Source organism: Sphaerodactylus townsendi, linkage group LG16, assembly GCF_021028975.2.
Source record: "Sphaerodactylus townsendi isolate TG3544 linkage group LG16, MPM_Stown_v2.3, whole genome shotgun sequence".
In the NCBI taxonomy this organism is placed as follows: domain Eukaryota; kingdom Metazoa; phylum Chordata; class Lepidosauria; order Squamata; family Sphaerodactylidae; genus Sphaerodactylus; species Sphaerodactylus townsendi.
Genome location: NC_059440.1, coordinates 1,520,883 through 1,535,789, shown reverse-complemented (window position 1 = coordinate 1,535,789; position 14,907 = coordinate 1,520,883). Strand labels below are relative to the sequence as shown.

The 14,907-nt window shown below is 51.0% G+C and overlaps 2 protein-coding genes across 2 annotated transcripts in view; both read left to right on the top strand.

The window, feature by feature from the left end:
- The window catches only part of NLK (nemo like kinase), a 543,928-nt gene that overhangs the window by 283,918 nt on the left and 245,103 nt on the right, over nucleotides 1-14,907 (top strand). The gene's annotated exons all lie outside the window — the stretch shown is intronic.
- Nucleotides 1-14,907, top strand: part of SGSM2 (small G protein signaling modulator 2) — a 131,580-nt gene that overhangs the window by 20,249 nt on the left and 96,424 nt on the right. Inside the window, exon 2 of the mRNA XM_048519335.1 lies at nucleotides 13,395-13,470. Within this exon, the coding sequence (XP_048375292.1) occupies nucleotides 13,395-13,470 (76 nt within the window). The remainder of the gene's footprint in view (nucleotides 1-13,394; nucleotides 13,471-14,907) is intronic.

Below are 14,907 nucleotides of genomic sequence, written 5' to 3'. Positions count from 1 at the left end.
CATTTTGAAACACCCCATCCTGACCTCCCTTTCGTGGTTCACGTGGATGCATCGGACAAGGCGGGCGCAGCCCTCTTGCAGAAAAAATAAAGATGGAAAACTTGTGCCGTGTGCTTACTTATCCAAAGTTTTCTGGCCCTGAACTCAACTGGACCGTGGGTGATAAAGAGACTGCGGTTATCAAAGTGGCGCTGTGCACCTGGCGTCACTGGCTTGAGGGGGCTAAACACCCTTCCAGGTTTGGTCGATCATAAGAATTTGGCCGCCCTCTCCACCCTCAAAATGTCCGCCAAGGGCAGCCACGCTGGGCTGATTTTTTCTCCCGCTTCTCCTTCCCAGTACATTTTTTTCCTGGAAAAACTAATAAACTGGCTGATGCACTGTCTCGCCTTCCGGGAGGGGGGCGGTTCTTCACCACGGGAGATCCCGCGCACCGTTCTCTCCCCCTCCCAGCTGGGCTTGGCTGTCACTGGGTCGCAGGCCTCCGGCTACTCCTCCCCTCGCCCATTCCAAGCATCATCTCCCCTTCCTGCGGGAACTCGAGGAGGCGGGGCTCCGCTAACTCCCAGCGGAGGAGAGAGATTCCCAAAGTGCGGCGCTTTGAGGATCACGTTTGGAAACGGGGAGGTGTTGGTACGTGCCTCCCCCCCTCCGTAGCAGGTCCTCGAAGCCTGCCATGATGCCAGGTCGGCTGGACATTTTGGCTTCCTTAAAACGCTACACCTGGCCCGTCGCCAGTTCTGGTGGCGCGCCATGCCAGCATTGAGGCTTATATCAAGGGATGCTCGGTCTGCACGGAGGGTGCCCATCCCGGAAAACCCCATGGCCTTTTAAAACCTCACGCATCCCGGCCCTGGGAGGTTATTTCAATGGATTTTATTACGGATTTGCCGGAAAGCCAGGGGAACACTGTTTTATGGGTGGTGGTAGACCTGTTCTCCAAGCAAGCGCATTTCATCCCCTGCACCACCATTCCTTCTGCCCCAAACTGGCGCTGTTGTTTATCCAACATATCTATCGCCTTCCGCACCTCCTCCAAGGTGGTGTCAGACCGCTGGCCCCACCATTTCAAAATTTTGGAAGGCTTTCCTGGACTTGTTGGGAACAACTCCGGCGTGTTGCCGCCTCTCTACCACGCCTTCAAAGTGACGGTGAGTCAGAGAGGACTAACAGGACTCTAGAGCAGTATTTACGCTGTTACACTAACTACCATCAAGACAATTGGTGCGAAGTTAATTCCATTTGCGGAGTACGCTTACAACAATGCCATTCATAGCAGCACACAGAAAACTCCCTTTGAAATTGTGTCTGGTTGTTCTTTCCCACCACTGCCCCAACTGCCCACAGAGGCGGTGCAACCTCCTGAGTTCAATCAATGGATTTCATCCCTGGCTGAGGGGTGGAAACGGTCCAGACTGCCCTACAGCAAGCCAAGGACTCTCAAAAGTTCCAGGCGGATAAACATCGCTCTGACTTTCCTTTGCGTAGGGGCTTGGGTCTATTTGTCTACCAAGAACCTTAGAGACGCTTCACAAATATTCAAAGCTAGGCAAGAAATTCGTGGGTCCGCTTAGGATTACAACAGTGATCAATGATGTTACTGCTCGCTTAGAATTGCCTAATTCCTTAAGTAACATCCATCCCGCCTTTCATTCTAGTTTGCTCAAGGAGGCTCCCTCACATGCCTGGCACGGCCCTCCGGAGAGACCCCCGCTGACCATGATTGATGGCCACAAGCACTATGAAATTGATGCTATCCTGGACTCTCGCTTTAATCGCAAACGCTTACAGTATTTAGTCCCTTGGGTGGGATATTCTTCCGGCCATAATCAATGGGTGTATTCGGAAAATATCGATGCCCCCTCCCTTATTTCTGCTTTTCATCATGCTTTTCCACTGAAACCAGGGGGGGAAGGGTTTTTCTTAGGAGAGGCGGAATGTAAAGCTCTCAGTGGGGCTGAATCTCTTCACAGCCGTTTGGCCTTGACTGAGTTTCCTGGCACGGGCGACGGGCCAGAATCTACAGTAACCACACTGTCGGAGGGCTTATCTCTTAGAGCGAGATGAGAATTCCGTTCCCATGAGAATGGGACTGGAGACTCCGGGAGGGGGATGGAACAAGGGGGTTATAACCTGTGGTCTGGGCGGGAAGGCCCATTCCTGTCATGTCGTGTGTGTGAGCTTTCTAAGTTGTCTGAATAAATGGTCTTTCAACCAAAAGCCTTTTATTTCTGCCTCGTTGGAATTCCTTACACATGCTCTTTCTCGAGAGCCATCCGTTCCTGCTCCCAGTCCCGTTTGGTTCTCTCGAGAGCCTCCATCTGTTCCCAAAGATCCGAAACCAGGGGACGCCGTGCATCCGTGGCCGGTAGGGCGGTAGCCCCCACCAACTCAGATCTGGAGGCGCGGGCACCGTCAAGGGGCATGGGCGCCGCTTCCTCGAGATCCGATAAGTCCGGAGGGTCGCGGGTACGGGCATCCTCTGCATAACGTGAGTCCTGGAGCTCTGGAAGTTTTAGGTAACTCCAACACTTCCTCCTCAGAGTCCTGGGTCGTTGGGGCGCGTGAACCTTTCGGGTGCGCTCCGGTGCTCTGCCAGTGATCTTCGGGAGGGGGATCCTCGAGGTATTGATCCAGGAATCTGGCCAGGGACTCTTCTGTGTCCCCGTGGATGGTTGATGTACCTCGGGATTTCCTCCTCTACCCGGGTCGCATCACCCGGTTTGTGATCCATATGTTGGCGGGTGGTGAAATAAGTTGCCCCAGGGGCGCTGCGATCCATCGACACCTTACGCCTACCACAGGGATGCGTAGAAATCCTGGAGCGCGCTTCCAGGCGGCCGGCCGAAACCAAGTGCACCCGGTGAGCCATCAGGGGGGCTTCTTCCACTTGCTCATGCAGTTGGAGGAAGGCTAAGCTCCGGCTGAGCCAGAGAAGCTTAGAGAGAAGGGTCACCAGGGAGACGGGTTCCGCTTGGCCTCCTCCAGAAGAAGAGACCGTTGCGTGGAAAGGGAGAGATAATAGGAGCCCTCTTTGGGGGCTACACAATCACAGTCTTGTCAGCCTTCCGCGCTTAACTCAGCTCTCGATGTTCAAATCCCCTGCATGTCGTTGGGCATCCAGGGATTCACTAAAAATGGATGGACAATGGTGGAGACCCAAAATCGATCCGGAAGATAGAGAAGTGGAGAATCCGCATAATGTAAGGGAACTCTCAAAGGGATCTCGAAACAAAGGAATCTGAGTTCTCAGTAACGCTTTATTTCATAAACTTCAATGGTCGCAATACACAGGATGCGGATTCTGACTTTCCCGGGCTTCAGGCGTCGCTTTTACGGAACCTTCAGCCACCTCCCCCAAATGTCCCAGCAGTTTTCCCAACGACAGAGCAGAAACAAGCTTCAAACACACAAGATAATCACAGCTAGGTTAAGGCCACAACCACCCCGGGCACAAAGCCCAGAACGATGAATGTGCCAAGGCCAGGCAGAAAGAGCAGAAACTAACCCCCACCCTTACAGTGTGTGTGGGTGTGGGTGGGTGGGTGATGGCACTCTAGGGCTTCTATTTTTCCTATACCATAGAGTCTGCCCTTTGAAGCTGCTATTACCTCAAAAGAAACTGATTCTTGTAGTCAGGAGATCAGACGTAATTCTGGGAAGTTCAGGGCCTTGCCTTGAGAGTGGTGATCTTATCTAATTGATGAGCATCCATTGAAATCCTCCCCCCTTAAAAAACTGTGAGGCCATGTTGGAACTCTACGGTAAACCCATCGAGTTTTGGGTGAATTCTAGATCACCGTCCCTGATGGGACAACATCACTTCCAGGTTTATACCAGTATTGATGTTGCAGCATCTGCATAATGCTGATTCTACCGCAGTGCACTGCTTGACTCCCATTGCTCCAAGGAGGAACATAAGTGTAAGGAATTCCAAAGAGCAGAAATAAAAAGGCTTTTGATTATAAGTCCGTTTATTCAGACATCCTGGAAAGCACACACACACGACATGGCAGGAATGAGCAACCCCGCTCAAACAACAGGTTATAATGCTGACTAACCCATCCCCCCTGCCCCGTTCTCATGAGAACGGAATTCTACTATGCAAAAGCGAGATAAGCATTCTCACAAGGTTGGTGCAGGTTTTGGCCGGACGCCCGGCCAAAAGAATCTCCGTCAAGGCCAGGTTAGGCTGTAAGGGAAACAAGAACGACTGAGATCCTTACAATAAGGGAGGTTTTGTTCCAGAGAGGAATCCTTGCAACACCGGTATTAAGCTGAATGGACCACTGGCTTAACTTGGGCACATTCCGCACATGCAGAATAATGCACTTTCAAACTGCTTTCAGTGCTCTTTGAAGCTGTGAGGAATTGCAAAATCCACTTGCAAACAGTTGTGAAAATGGTTTGAAAATGCATTATTTTGCGTGTGCAGAAGGGGCCTTTGTGTAAGGTGGTTTCTGGTGTTCATAACACCCATGAGTGGGAGGCAAGAGCACTGGGAGAGGAGACGTTGACTCTAGTGAGATGAAAGGGTTAAGTCGCAACCTCTGTGACTACATTTTGTAAAAAAATTATTTTACAAAGCTTAGATCCATTTAGTTTTCTAAACGAATGTAAGCTTTGTTGTGATTTGGGCTCCCGGCTCCATCTCTGATTTCAGATAGTGCTCAAGTGTCCAGTGCAGAGATAGCTAGTGTGGTGTAAAGGTTAGAGCAGGGCTGAAGGTGGATTGGGAAGGCCAAATGGCCTAGGCCCATGGTGGCGAACCTTTGGCACTCCAGATGTTATGGACTACAATTCCCATCAGCCCCTGCCACCACGGCCAATTGGCCATGCTGGCAGGGGCTGATGGGAATTGTAGTCCATAATTGGCCATGCTGGCAGGAGCTGATGGGAATTGTAGTCCATAACATCTGGAGTGCCAAAGGTTCGCCACCACGGGCCTAGGAAATGGGATGGCAAAGCCATCAATGGAGTAATCAATGAAGCCATCAATGAAGTCAATGGAGTGATGCCCCCCTGCAGGCAACAACTGTAGCTCTCCTATTGCAGGGGGTAGGGAGGGTATCCTTCTTGTTTTAAATAACAACCCGCAAACAGGAAAGAAGTGAAAATATAAGAAAATATAACAACGATGGTGGCAAGTCTGCAGATAAGTATCTACAAAAGGTTTCCAAATATCTAAAAAATATGCCCATGTTCAGTTGTCATCTCTATGCCATATATTTCAAACATTGGTAAAGTTATAAGGCTCTCCATCTGTGGTGGGCATTTAGGCTCCTTCCGCACATGCAGAATAATGCACTTTCAAACTGCTTTCAGTGCTCTTTGAAGCTGTGCGGAATAGCAAAATCCACTTGCAAACAGTTGTGAAAGTGGTTTGAAAATGCATTATTTTGCGTGTGCGGCCTTAGTGAGTCTTTTAGTGGCCGTGAGGGCAGGGCACGGAGGGTCCATTTTAGCCTCCAGGAGACAGGCAAGGAGTTTTAAAGTCCATAAAAACAACTGTGAAGGGTTGTTGTGCAGTGTACGAGAGCCGAACTTTGTAAGGTGCTTTGGATCCCCATTGAACAGAAAGGCAGGGTGTAAATCTTACCAATAATAAACCGCTAAGGGATAGAATATCTGATGACAAATCCTCCAACAAGAAGGGAGCAGGAGGGCGTTCCACCCCTGCTGCTCCGGGGCTATGCAAGCCCTCCCTCCCTGCCTCCCGCACACCCCCAGCAAGCTTCCCTGCCTGTGGATCCGAGGATCCATGGCAGGGGTGTAGCTAGGGTAAATGGAGCCCGGGGCAAAATCTGAGTTTTGCGCCCCCCCCATTTGGGCAGCCTCCCTCCCCCACCACGACCAAACAACATTTTTTGCACCAGGTCATCTCAAAGTCACCATTGCATTATAGAACATGGCCCAACACACAAATCTGAACACACCCAGGGCTCCCTAGTTTAAACAACATTGAAAGTGATGCTATTTCTTATAAGGAGGGGGAATCCACCCTCAAACAGCATCACTTTTCATGTTGTTTAAACTCCAGAGCCCCGATTCTCCCTTTAAATCCACCTTAAGGGGATACTCTGGGCTCCCTAGTTTAAACAACATTGAAAGTGATGCTGTTTCAGTGGCAGATTCCCCACCCCAAACAGCACGTATTTTCAATGTTGGCTATTGGGGAGTTTTCTGGGTTAGGTGGTCATGGAGTTCAGGTGTATCTTGAGCCTTATTGCTATTTCACCTGCATCTGTGGTTGGTAAGTCAGAGGTGTATCACAGAGAGAAGTCTATTATACACTGTGTCCAGCCTTCTCTTATAACAGACTTCTCTCTGTGATACACTTCTGAAGATGCCAGCCACAGATGCAGGCGAAATGTTAGGAACAAGATACACCAGACCACGGCCACACAGCCCGTAAAACTGAGAACTACCAGTTGAATCTGGTTTTTGAAAGCCTTCAACAATACTTTGTACTGCTTTTTTTTAATCTAGGGGAGTCTAGATTCTCCCTTTAAATCCACTCCAAAGGAGTGTGGATTTAAAGAGAGAACCTGGGGAAAATGTGAGGGTGCCTGTCAGGGGAGCAATGTTTAAGCTAACAGTACCAAACTTTTAGGCTATCTTCAGAAGACTCTCCTGATTAAACCACTCCAGGTTTAGTGAAGTTTGGTTCAGGAAGCCCAAAGTTATGGACCCTCGAAAAGTGGTAGCCCCATCTACCATTAGCTCCCATTGGAAACAATGGAGGATGGAGCAGCACTTTTGGGGGTCCATAACTTTGGACCCCCTGAACCAAACTGCAACTAAACCCTGAGTGCTATCAGCAGAGAGATTCTATTCCTCATGATACCACCTAGGTTTAGTGAAGTTTGATTCAGGGGATCCCGAAAGTTATGGACCCTCAAAATGGTAGCCAAGCCGTTTACTATTAGCTCCCATTGGAAATAATGGAGTATGGGGTCACCCATTTTGTGGGTCCATAGCGTTGGACCCCCTGAACCAAACTGCACCAAACTTGGCTGGTATCATCAGGAGAGTCACCTGGCAATAGTCTGAAAGTTTGGTGCTGCTAGCCTAAAAACTGCGCCCCCTGCAGGCCAGAAATGGGAAAAACCCTGAAAAATAGAAAAAGCCACTAACGAACCTGCAATTTTTGCGCCCACCACAAGGTGGCGCCCGGGGCACTTGTCCCCGGATGTCCCCATGGTAGCTACGCCTCTGATCCATGGGCTGCGCAAGCCCTCTCTGCCTCCCCCCTTCCCCAGCAAGCCCACTGACCCGCTGATCAGTCCCCTGCCTGCCCTCACCCGCTGCCCTATCTGGGCCCACTATGTTGCTTACCCTGCAGCGGCCTTTACTGCTAGTGAAGTCAATAAGATGAATGCAGCTGGCTTGTACTGTGCCAGGGAGGTGTGTTGTCTGCCCTGACTAGAAGTAACTCTCTCATCCTGGAGATATCAGCAACAAAGCAAAGACCTGATGCCTGCAAAGCAGGTGCTGCACCACTGAGCACCCCCCCCCCGCCCCATGCGGACTGCAGAGGTCTGCAGAGAAATCCTTGTCACCACCCTGGTCCTACATTTGAGGCTTAGGAATCAGTGGCCTTTGCCCAAGAGTGTGGGCAAGTGAGCGTGAAGCCGCCTGAGCCCCGTCTGCCCCCCGCCCCAATAACAGCACTTTCTTCCAGCGTTTCTGGTGCCGTCTCCTCAGGTGGTTGATTCGTCCCTGATGAAAGAAACGGGGAGCTGCAGTTGCAGGTGGGAGCAGAAAGTGCTGCCCACTGGGTCTCTTGTTGCTGTTTCATGATGTTGAGAAGCAGAGCGGTGCGCTCACAACACGCAGCTGTTGTGACACGGTGACACGGTCTCCGGCAGGCCCGTGCAGGGATTGTGTGAGTCAGCGGGGTTGGGCTGGCCCCTTTCTCTAGGGCAGGGGTAGGGAACCTGTGGCTCTCCAGATGTTCAGGAACTACAATTCCCATCAGCCCCTACCAGCATGGCCAACTGGCCATGCTGACAGAGGCTGATGGGAATTGTAGTTCCTGAACATCTGGAGAGCCGCAGGTTCCCTACCCCTGCTCTAGCGGATTGCCTTCTGAGGGTTTGTTTGGCCGCAGGTCAGAGCTCTGGCTGTGTCTGGCAAGGAATGGCCTCACGCCTTCTGCTGCTTGCCCAGCTTTGGGTCTCAGAGTCCAGAGAGATCTTGTTTCCAGCTTTTGCTGCGGGGAGGACTTTAGCAGGCAGGAAATAAGCCCCTCCCAGGATCTTAACCTTTACCTGTCCCGTCCTGCCTTTCTGCCGAGGAAACCAGAGCCATGTTTTAGCCTAAATTCCAGCCAGCGTGGCGTGGGTGTGGCAGTGTGGGCTAGTCCTAGGTTCAAAATCTGTCTCTGCTGTAAAACTCATGACATGATTTTGGAGTGGCTGTTCTGTCTTGGCCTAACTTACCTGGCAGGGTGGGCAGCTGTAAGCCACAGGAGAGGGGAAAGGCACAACACGGGTGCTTCAGTTGCCTGCCTGCATCCTCCCAGCCCCCAGACTGCACTTTTCATCACACTGACATGAACTGTGACACACACACACACACACACACCCCCGCCTGAATTAGGTTTTTACCTGAGATCCGAGAACCCCAAAGCGGGCTAAGAACCGTGGCTGTTTCCTCTGCGGTTCTGGCCTCCCACCTTTCCCCTCCCTCCCTCCCCCCCTCTCAGAGAAACCCCCCCGGCCATTCTGCGTCTGTCTCTTGCAAATCACCCAGTCCCGTCTACCTTCTGATCTACCTAGAAAGTGCTGGAAAGCATTTGAGCCGAGTTATTTGCTGTGAAATGTCAGTGCAGAAGAATCCGTACGGGAGGGCCCCTGGTCACCACGTCTCTGATCCTGCACTTCTTGAGCCTTCATGTGCTCAAAAGGTCACTGCAAACATCTTTCAGGAAACTTGTCTCCTTCTGGTTTGAGCACAGATGTTGTCTTTTCTTCTTTCTGTGCTTGAAATGTAGCTAAAAGCCTAAGATTGCAGCATTTCTGAGTTTAATGGATAGACACAGCTATTTATGACAAAGCGACTAGATGTGCCTCAAAGGAAAACTGAAAGCATGCACGAAGGTATCAATACACCATATGGGAAGCACGTTCTGGAGCATTTTCCTTCCACTCTGGTCTACACGTTTTGCTTTTTACTAGTAGGAAGCCATGTGTAACTTCCTTCCTTCCTTCCTTCCTTCCTTCCTTCCTTCCTTCCTTCCTTCCTTCCTTCCTTCCTTCCTTCCTTCCTTCCTTCCTTCCTTCCTTCCTTCCTTCCTTCCTTCCTTCCTTCCTTCCTTCCTTCCTTCCTTCCTTCCTTCCTTCCTTCCTTCCTTCATTTATAGGTTTGTATCCTGCCCTTCCCGATAGGGCTCAGGGCGGCAAACATCAATATAACAACAATTAAAACAATACAATAAAACCGGTGTGAACAACACCACACCATATAAGGCTTTAAACAGTAAAACAATAAAGGATGGTGATAAAACCCATAATTAGGCACCCATGGGAGCTCATGATGTACCATTCAGGCCGGCTGGCAAGATATAAAAGGCTGGCAGAAGAGCTCAGACTTGCAGGCCCTGTGGAACTCACCAATGTTCCACAGGGCCCTGATATCTCAGTTGGGAGCTCATTCCACCAGGTGGGGGCCAGGGCCGAAAAGGCCCTGGCCCTAGTAGTGGCCAGCTGAACCTGTCTAGGGCCAGGAACCACCGGTAACCCCCCCCCCCCGATGAACGGAGGGGTCTAGAGGGGCAATATGGGGAGAGGCGGTCCCGTAGGTATGTAGGTCCAAGACCTCTCACAGCCTTAAATGTCAAAACAGTCACCTTGAACCTGATCCTGAACTCGACAGGCAGCCAATGGAGTTGATACAGGACCGGAGTAATCTGGTCTCCACTCTGCACTCCCGAAAGGAACCTGGCTGCCACGTTCTGAATGAGTTTTAATTTCCAGGTCAGAGCCAAAGGACGGCCAGCGTACAGAGAGTTCCAGTAGTCCGTTCTAGAAGTGACCGTTGCATGGATCCCTGTGGCCAAGTCAGAGGTAGAGAGGAATGGGACCAGCTGCCCAGCCTGGGTAGTTTTCGCCACCTGGGCCTCCAACGACAATGTGGAGTCCAGAGTAACCCCCAAGCTGCCAACCGATGAGGCCAGATGTGAGGTCACCCCATAAAGCGTCGGCAGGCAGAAGTCGACTGGCCTCTCCCCTCGACCCGCCCACAGGACCTCCATCTTCGCTGGGTTCAGCTTCAGCTGGCTCGCTCTCAACCAGACACTCACGGCCTCCGAACAACGCTGGAGAGCCCCCAGGACGGAGGCTGGACACCTGCCACCATGAACACCAGCTGGGTGTCATCAGCTGAGAATGGTCTCCTCTGCCTAAATGTCGATCCTGCTCTCGTTGGGCCTAGTTGGACCTTAGGGTTGGATTCCAAACTGTACTAGCAGTGGCGTCGGAGGTTACGAGCGCGTGTATCTAATCTGGAGGAACCGGGTTTGATTCCCTGCTCTGCCGCCTGAGCTGTGGAGGCTTCTCTGGGGAATTCAGATTAGCCTGTACACTCCCACACACACACCAGCTGGGTGACCTTGGGCTAGTCACAGCTTCTCGGAGCTCTCTCAGCCCCACCTACCTCACAGGGTGTTTGTTGTGAGGGGGGAAGGGCAAGGAGATTGTCAGCCCCTTTGAGTCTCCTGCAGGAGAGAAAGGGGGGATGTAAATCCAAACTCCTCTTCTTCTTCTACTAAAGGTAACAAAACCTTCGGCTGATAATCTCAGGTCCAATTTCCTCCTCCCCAGAAGTCCCCCCCCCCTCCTTCCCTGTCCGTGTCTCTCAGTTGTCCTGTCTGAAATGTAGTTCCCTTAATAATGGAACCAGTGGGATTCCGCAATGCTCTGCCGGATCTGATGACTCCCTGCCCAGGGAACCGAGTGGTCTTATCGTCATCAAAGAGCTGAAAATGTAGAAGTATACATAATGTAATAGATGGTTTTAGTTTTGAATTTGAATTTTATTTTTATGGAACTGAATTCATATTTGATTTTGTTGGAAATTGCGTTGAGCCCAGCATGGAAGAGGTGGTGTAAAGTCTAATGAAACAAGCAAGAATTTCCTTTTAACGTGTCATCAGTGAATCTGCCTTTTCTCTGTGTAACCAGCCATCTGCCAGCACTCTCCAGGGACTCCGACAGAGGAGAACGTTCTCAGCATCTCTGACACGGGGGGGGACCAGGGGCTGAGCTTGGCAAGCAGGAGAGCATGTTTTGCGATGGAGCCGTGGCCACCTTTAGTGTGACTCGCTTATTTCTGTTATCTATATCCTGCCTTCCTCCCAAAGCAGTTTACATTGTTCACCTTTCCGTTCTTTTATCTCACAACAGTCCTGTAAGAGGGAGGCTAGACCTAAGGTCAGCTCAGCAAGCTCATGTTGCACGCAGGGTAATTGAGATTGCTACCGACTACTGAGAGTGCAGCCTACTACTGCACCCTGGCTGTCATCCCTTAAGGATAATATCCCTGGCAGGGAGGAAAGCTATTTCAAAACAACCTAGGGCAGTGCTCAGCAAGGTTTTCTAATTCAAGAGCCAAATGGTGTTAAAATTGTCAGCAACGTCCAAAAAAGAGGCAGCATAAGAGAGGCAGTGGGGTGCTGTGTGGTTCCCGGGCTGTAGGGCCGTGTTCTAGCAGCATTCTCTCCTGACGTTTCGCCTGCATCTGTGGCTGGCATCTTCAGAGGATCTGATAGAAGATCTGAAGATGCCAGCCACAGATGCAGGCGAAACGTCAGGAGAGAATGCTGCTAGAACACGGCCCTACAGCCCGGAAACCACACAGCACCCCAGTGATTCCGGCCGTGAAAGCCTTCGACAATACATAAGAGAGGCATTTTGCATGCCTGAAACTTGGCATTACTGATAATTGACATATACATTGAGAATCCATTTAAGTCTCCACAGCACAAATGCTGGTTGTGGCAAGTCCTGTACCATGAAGCAGTACTCATGAGGTCTCCGGGGATGTAGTAGAAATATCCAGGAGCACCCTGCTCAATTCTTTTGGTGGGTCAGAGTAAATTTGCTTAAGTTTTGCGCTTGGATTACTGTTTTCCCTGCTATTCGCTTCCCATGTGATTATTCCAGCCCAGGGGTAGGGAACCTGCGGCTCAAGAGCCGCATGCGGCTCTTCTGCCCTTGCACTGCGGCTCTACGAGCCGAGCCGCCAGCCCCATCCTTGCCCGCCCTGCAGGCAGCAGGGCAGACGCATCCATGCGCTTCTCAGAATGAGCGGAGTAAAAGGTAAACCCCCCCCCCCCCAATATATACAGTGTTATCTTTATTTTAAATGTCAAAAATTATTTGCGGCTCCAAGTGTTTCTTTTCCCGTGGAAAACGGGTCCAAATGGCTCTTTGAGTGTTAAAGGTTCCCTACCCCTGTTCCAGCCCCACCCCCCACCCCCACCGCCATCTATTTAAGATTTCCCCACCCAGAGGAGAGCCTCGTCTACTGCAAGGTGCAATGTGCTGCCATCAGCTCTGCTGGAGGGAAGATTCAAGAATATGGAACGTTCTAAAAGAGTTTGTTCATGTGATAGGACTACGGTTGAAACACTTGACCACTCTTTGGCCGTTTCCGCACGGCCTCCCTGTCGCCTCCACGCCGGCGAGAATTCCGCTGGCGTGGAGGCGAAGGCCGTTCGCATGCACGCATGCGGGCGGCCTCAGCAGAGGCCGGCAAACGGCAGGCGGCTCCACATGGAGCCGCCTCTTCCCCCTGCCCCGTCCCACTCACCTTGTCCCCGTCGTCGCCTGCTGGCCGTCGAAGCCCCGCCCATGCTGCCCTCCGACCTCCAGGGGTCGGAGGACAGCGTGGGCAGGACTTCGACGGCCAGCAGGCGACGACGGGGACAAGGTGAGTGGGATGGGGCAGGGAGACAGCGTGTTCCCGGCGGCGCGGTTTGCACCGCTCCGCCGGGAAGACGCTTTCCCCCCAACAACAATCCTTTAAAGGGTTGTTGTTTAGGGCGGCCTGACGCCGCCCTGGGGGAGGGGCCTCAGTTTTATGCCCCAAATACAATAAGATACGCATGAAATACATGAATTCCATTTTCTTGCAATGTTCTCAGTGGCATGAGTGTTATAAGATACCCAATCTCCTGAACAGCTCTGATGTGCTCTTTTGTGAAACTGTTGCAGATTTTATACTGGAAATTAGTAGTTTTAACTGCATTTCTTAATCTTGTTTTGTTTTAAAATTTTGTCCTGACGTAGGAGGAAGACCCTGCGAGCAAATTATTTGATATTTCCCCACCTTTGCTTGTGTGGCCAGAGAATGCGAATTGCTCTTGATGATTTGCCCTCCCTTTCCAGGTGAAACAGATCATGGAAGAGGCCGTCACCCGGAAATTTGTGCACGAGGACAGCAGCCACATCATTGCGCTGTGTGGTAAGTGACCTTGGACTTCTCCTGACGAGTGAGAAATGCTTCCTCGGGCAGAACTCTCAGCTGGAGGATGTCATGCGTGGCTCTGATGGCTGCAAAACCAGGTTGGACGCATTTGTGGAGGACGGCTCCATCAGCAGCTGCGGGTCATGAAAATGAAAGGGAGCTTCTGCACTGAGAAGCAGTCTATCTCTAAATACCAGTTGTGGGGCCTCTGTGCTTTGCTTGTAGACGAACTAGATGGACCATTGGCCTGATCTTGCAGGGTAAATCTTAAAGCCGTGGTGGTGAACCTTTGGCACTCCAGATGTTATGGACTACAATTCCCATCAGCCCCAATTGGCCATGCTGGCAGGGGCTGATGGGAATTGTAGTTCATAACATCTGGAGTGCCAAAGGTTCGCCACCACTGTTTTAAAGCATTCCTTTGATTCTAAGCAGACCTCAGAATTTTCTTTTCTCCACCTCCTCACATGTGTGTTCATAGTTGTGCACATATTTAATCTTCTAGCAGATATGAAAAGTGGATGAGTGAGCTAGGCCCCCCCCAGCCCCCCCCCCCCCCCCCAGCAGGTTTGGGTGTCTAGTATGTGAAATGCAAAGAGACACCTTTTCCCACTTGGCTGGCATTTGGGTTGTTTGGGGAGTAGGAAGTTTGGATGCAAAACTATAACCCAGAATGGGCTAATGTAAAGGAAGAAAGCTGTAGAAGTAGGGGTGTGTTTGTGGGTGTGTGGAAGAGGATAATATGTCTGTATCTGATGAATTTGGATATGCCCCATTTCTTCCTGAGGGGGATGCCGAGCAGCTGAGAACATTGTTTGCCTCACCCCTTATCCTGATAACAGCAACTTTGTGAAGTAGGCTAGACTAGTTGAAGGTTACATGCAAAATGTCATGGCTGAGTGGGGTTTGGACTTAGTCTTCCACATTCAGAGGGCCGGGGGCTGGGGGCCGGGAAGGCAATTTGTTTTCTTAAGACACTTACAAAGTCGTGTTGTTGCCATTCCTTCAGCAGCTGCACTCTGCAGTACATGTTTTTTTGAATGTGGAGGTTCTGTTGTTCATTTCCCAGCTGGGTCTTCTTGCCTGGGGGGCAAATGTGGCTTTTTGGGGAAGCCTTTTCTGTCCCTCTTGAGAGACCGCGTAGAACCCGGGTGCCGCCATTGCAAGAACCTGGCAGCGTTCTCTTCTCCCCCCTCCCACTGCTCAGTCAAAATGGCTGTCTATCTAGGAAAGCAACTTTCCACTGTGACCCAAACCTTACATTGTCCCTCAGCAGCTGGGTTTCAAAGGTACGCTGCCTCTGAACATGGAGTTCTCTTGTTCCATTGCAGATCTGGGTCACCTTGTGTGTGTGTAGCCAGAATGTTGGTTGTCTTGAGTGTCTTAAAACTTAACTAGGTTGCAATCTGGGTTAGGAGCCACCTGTAGAATTTT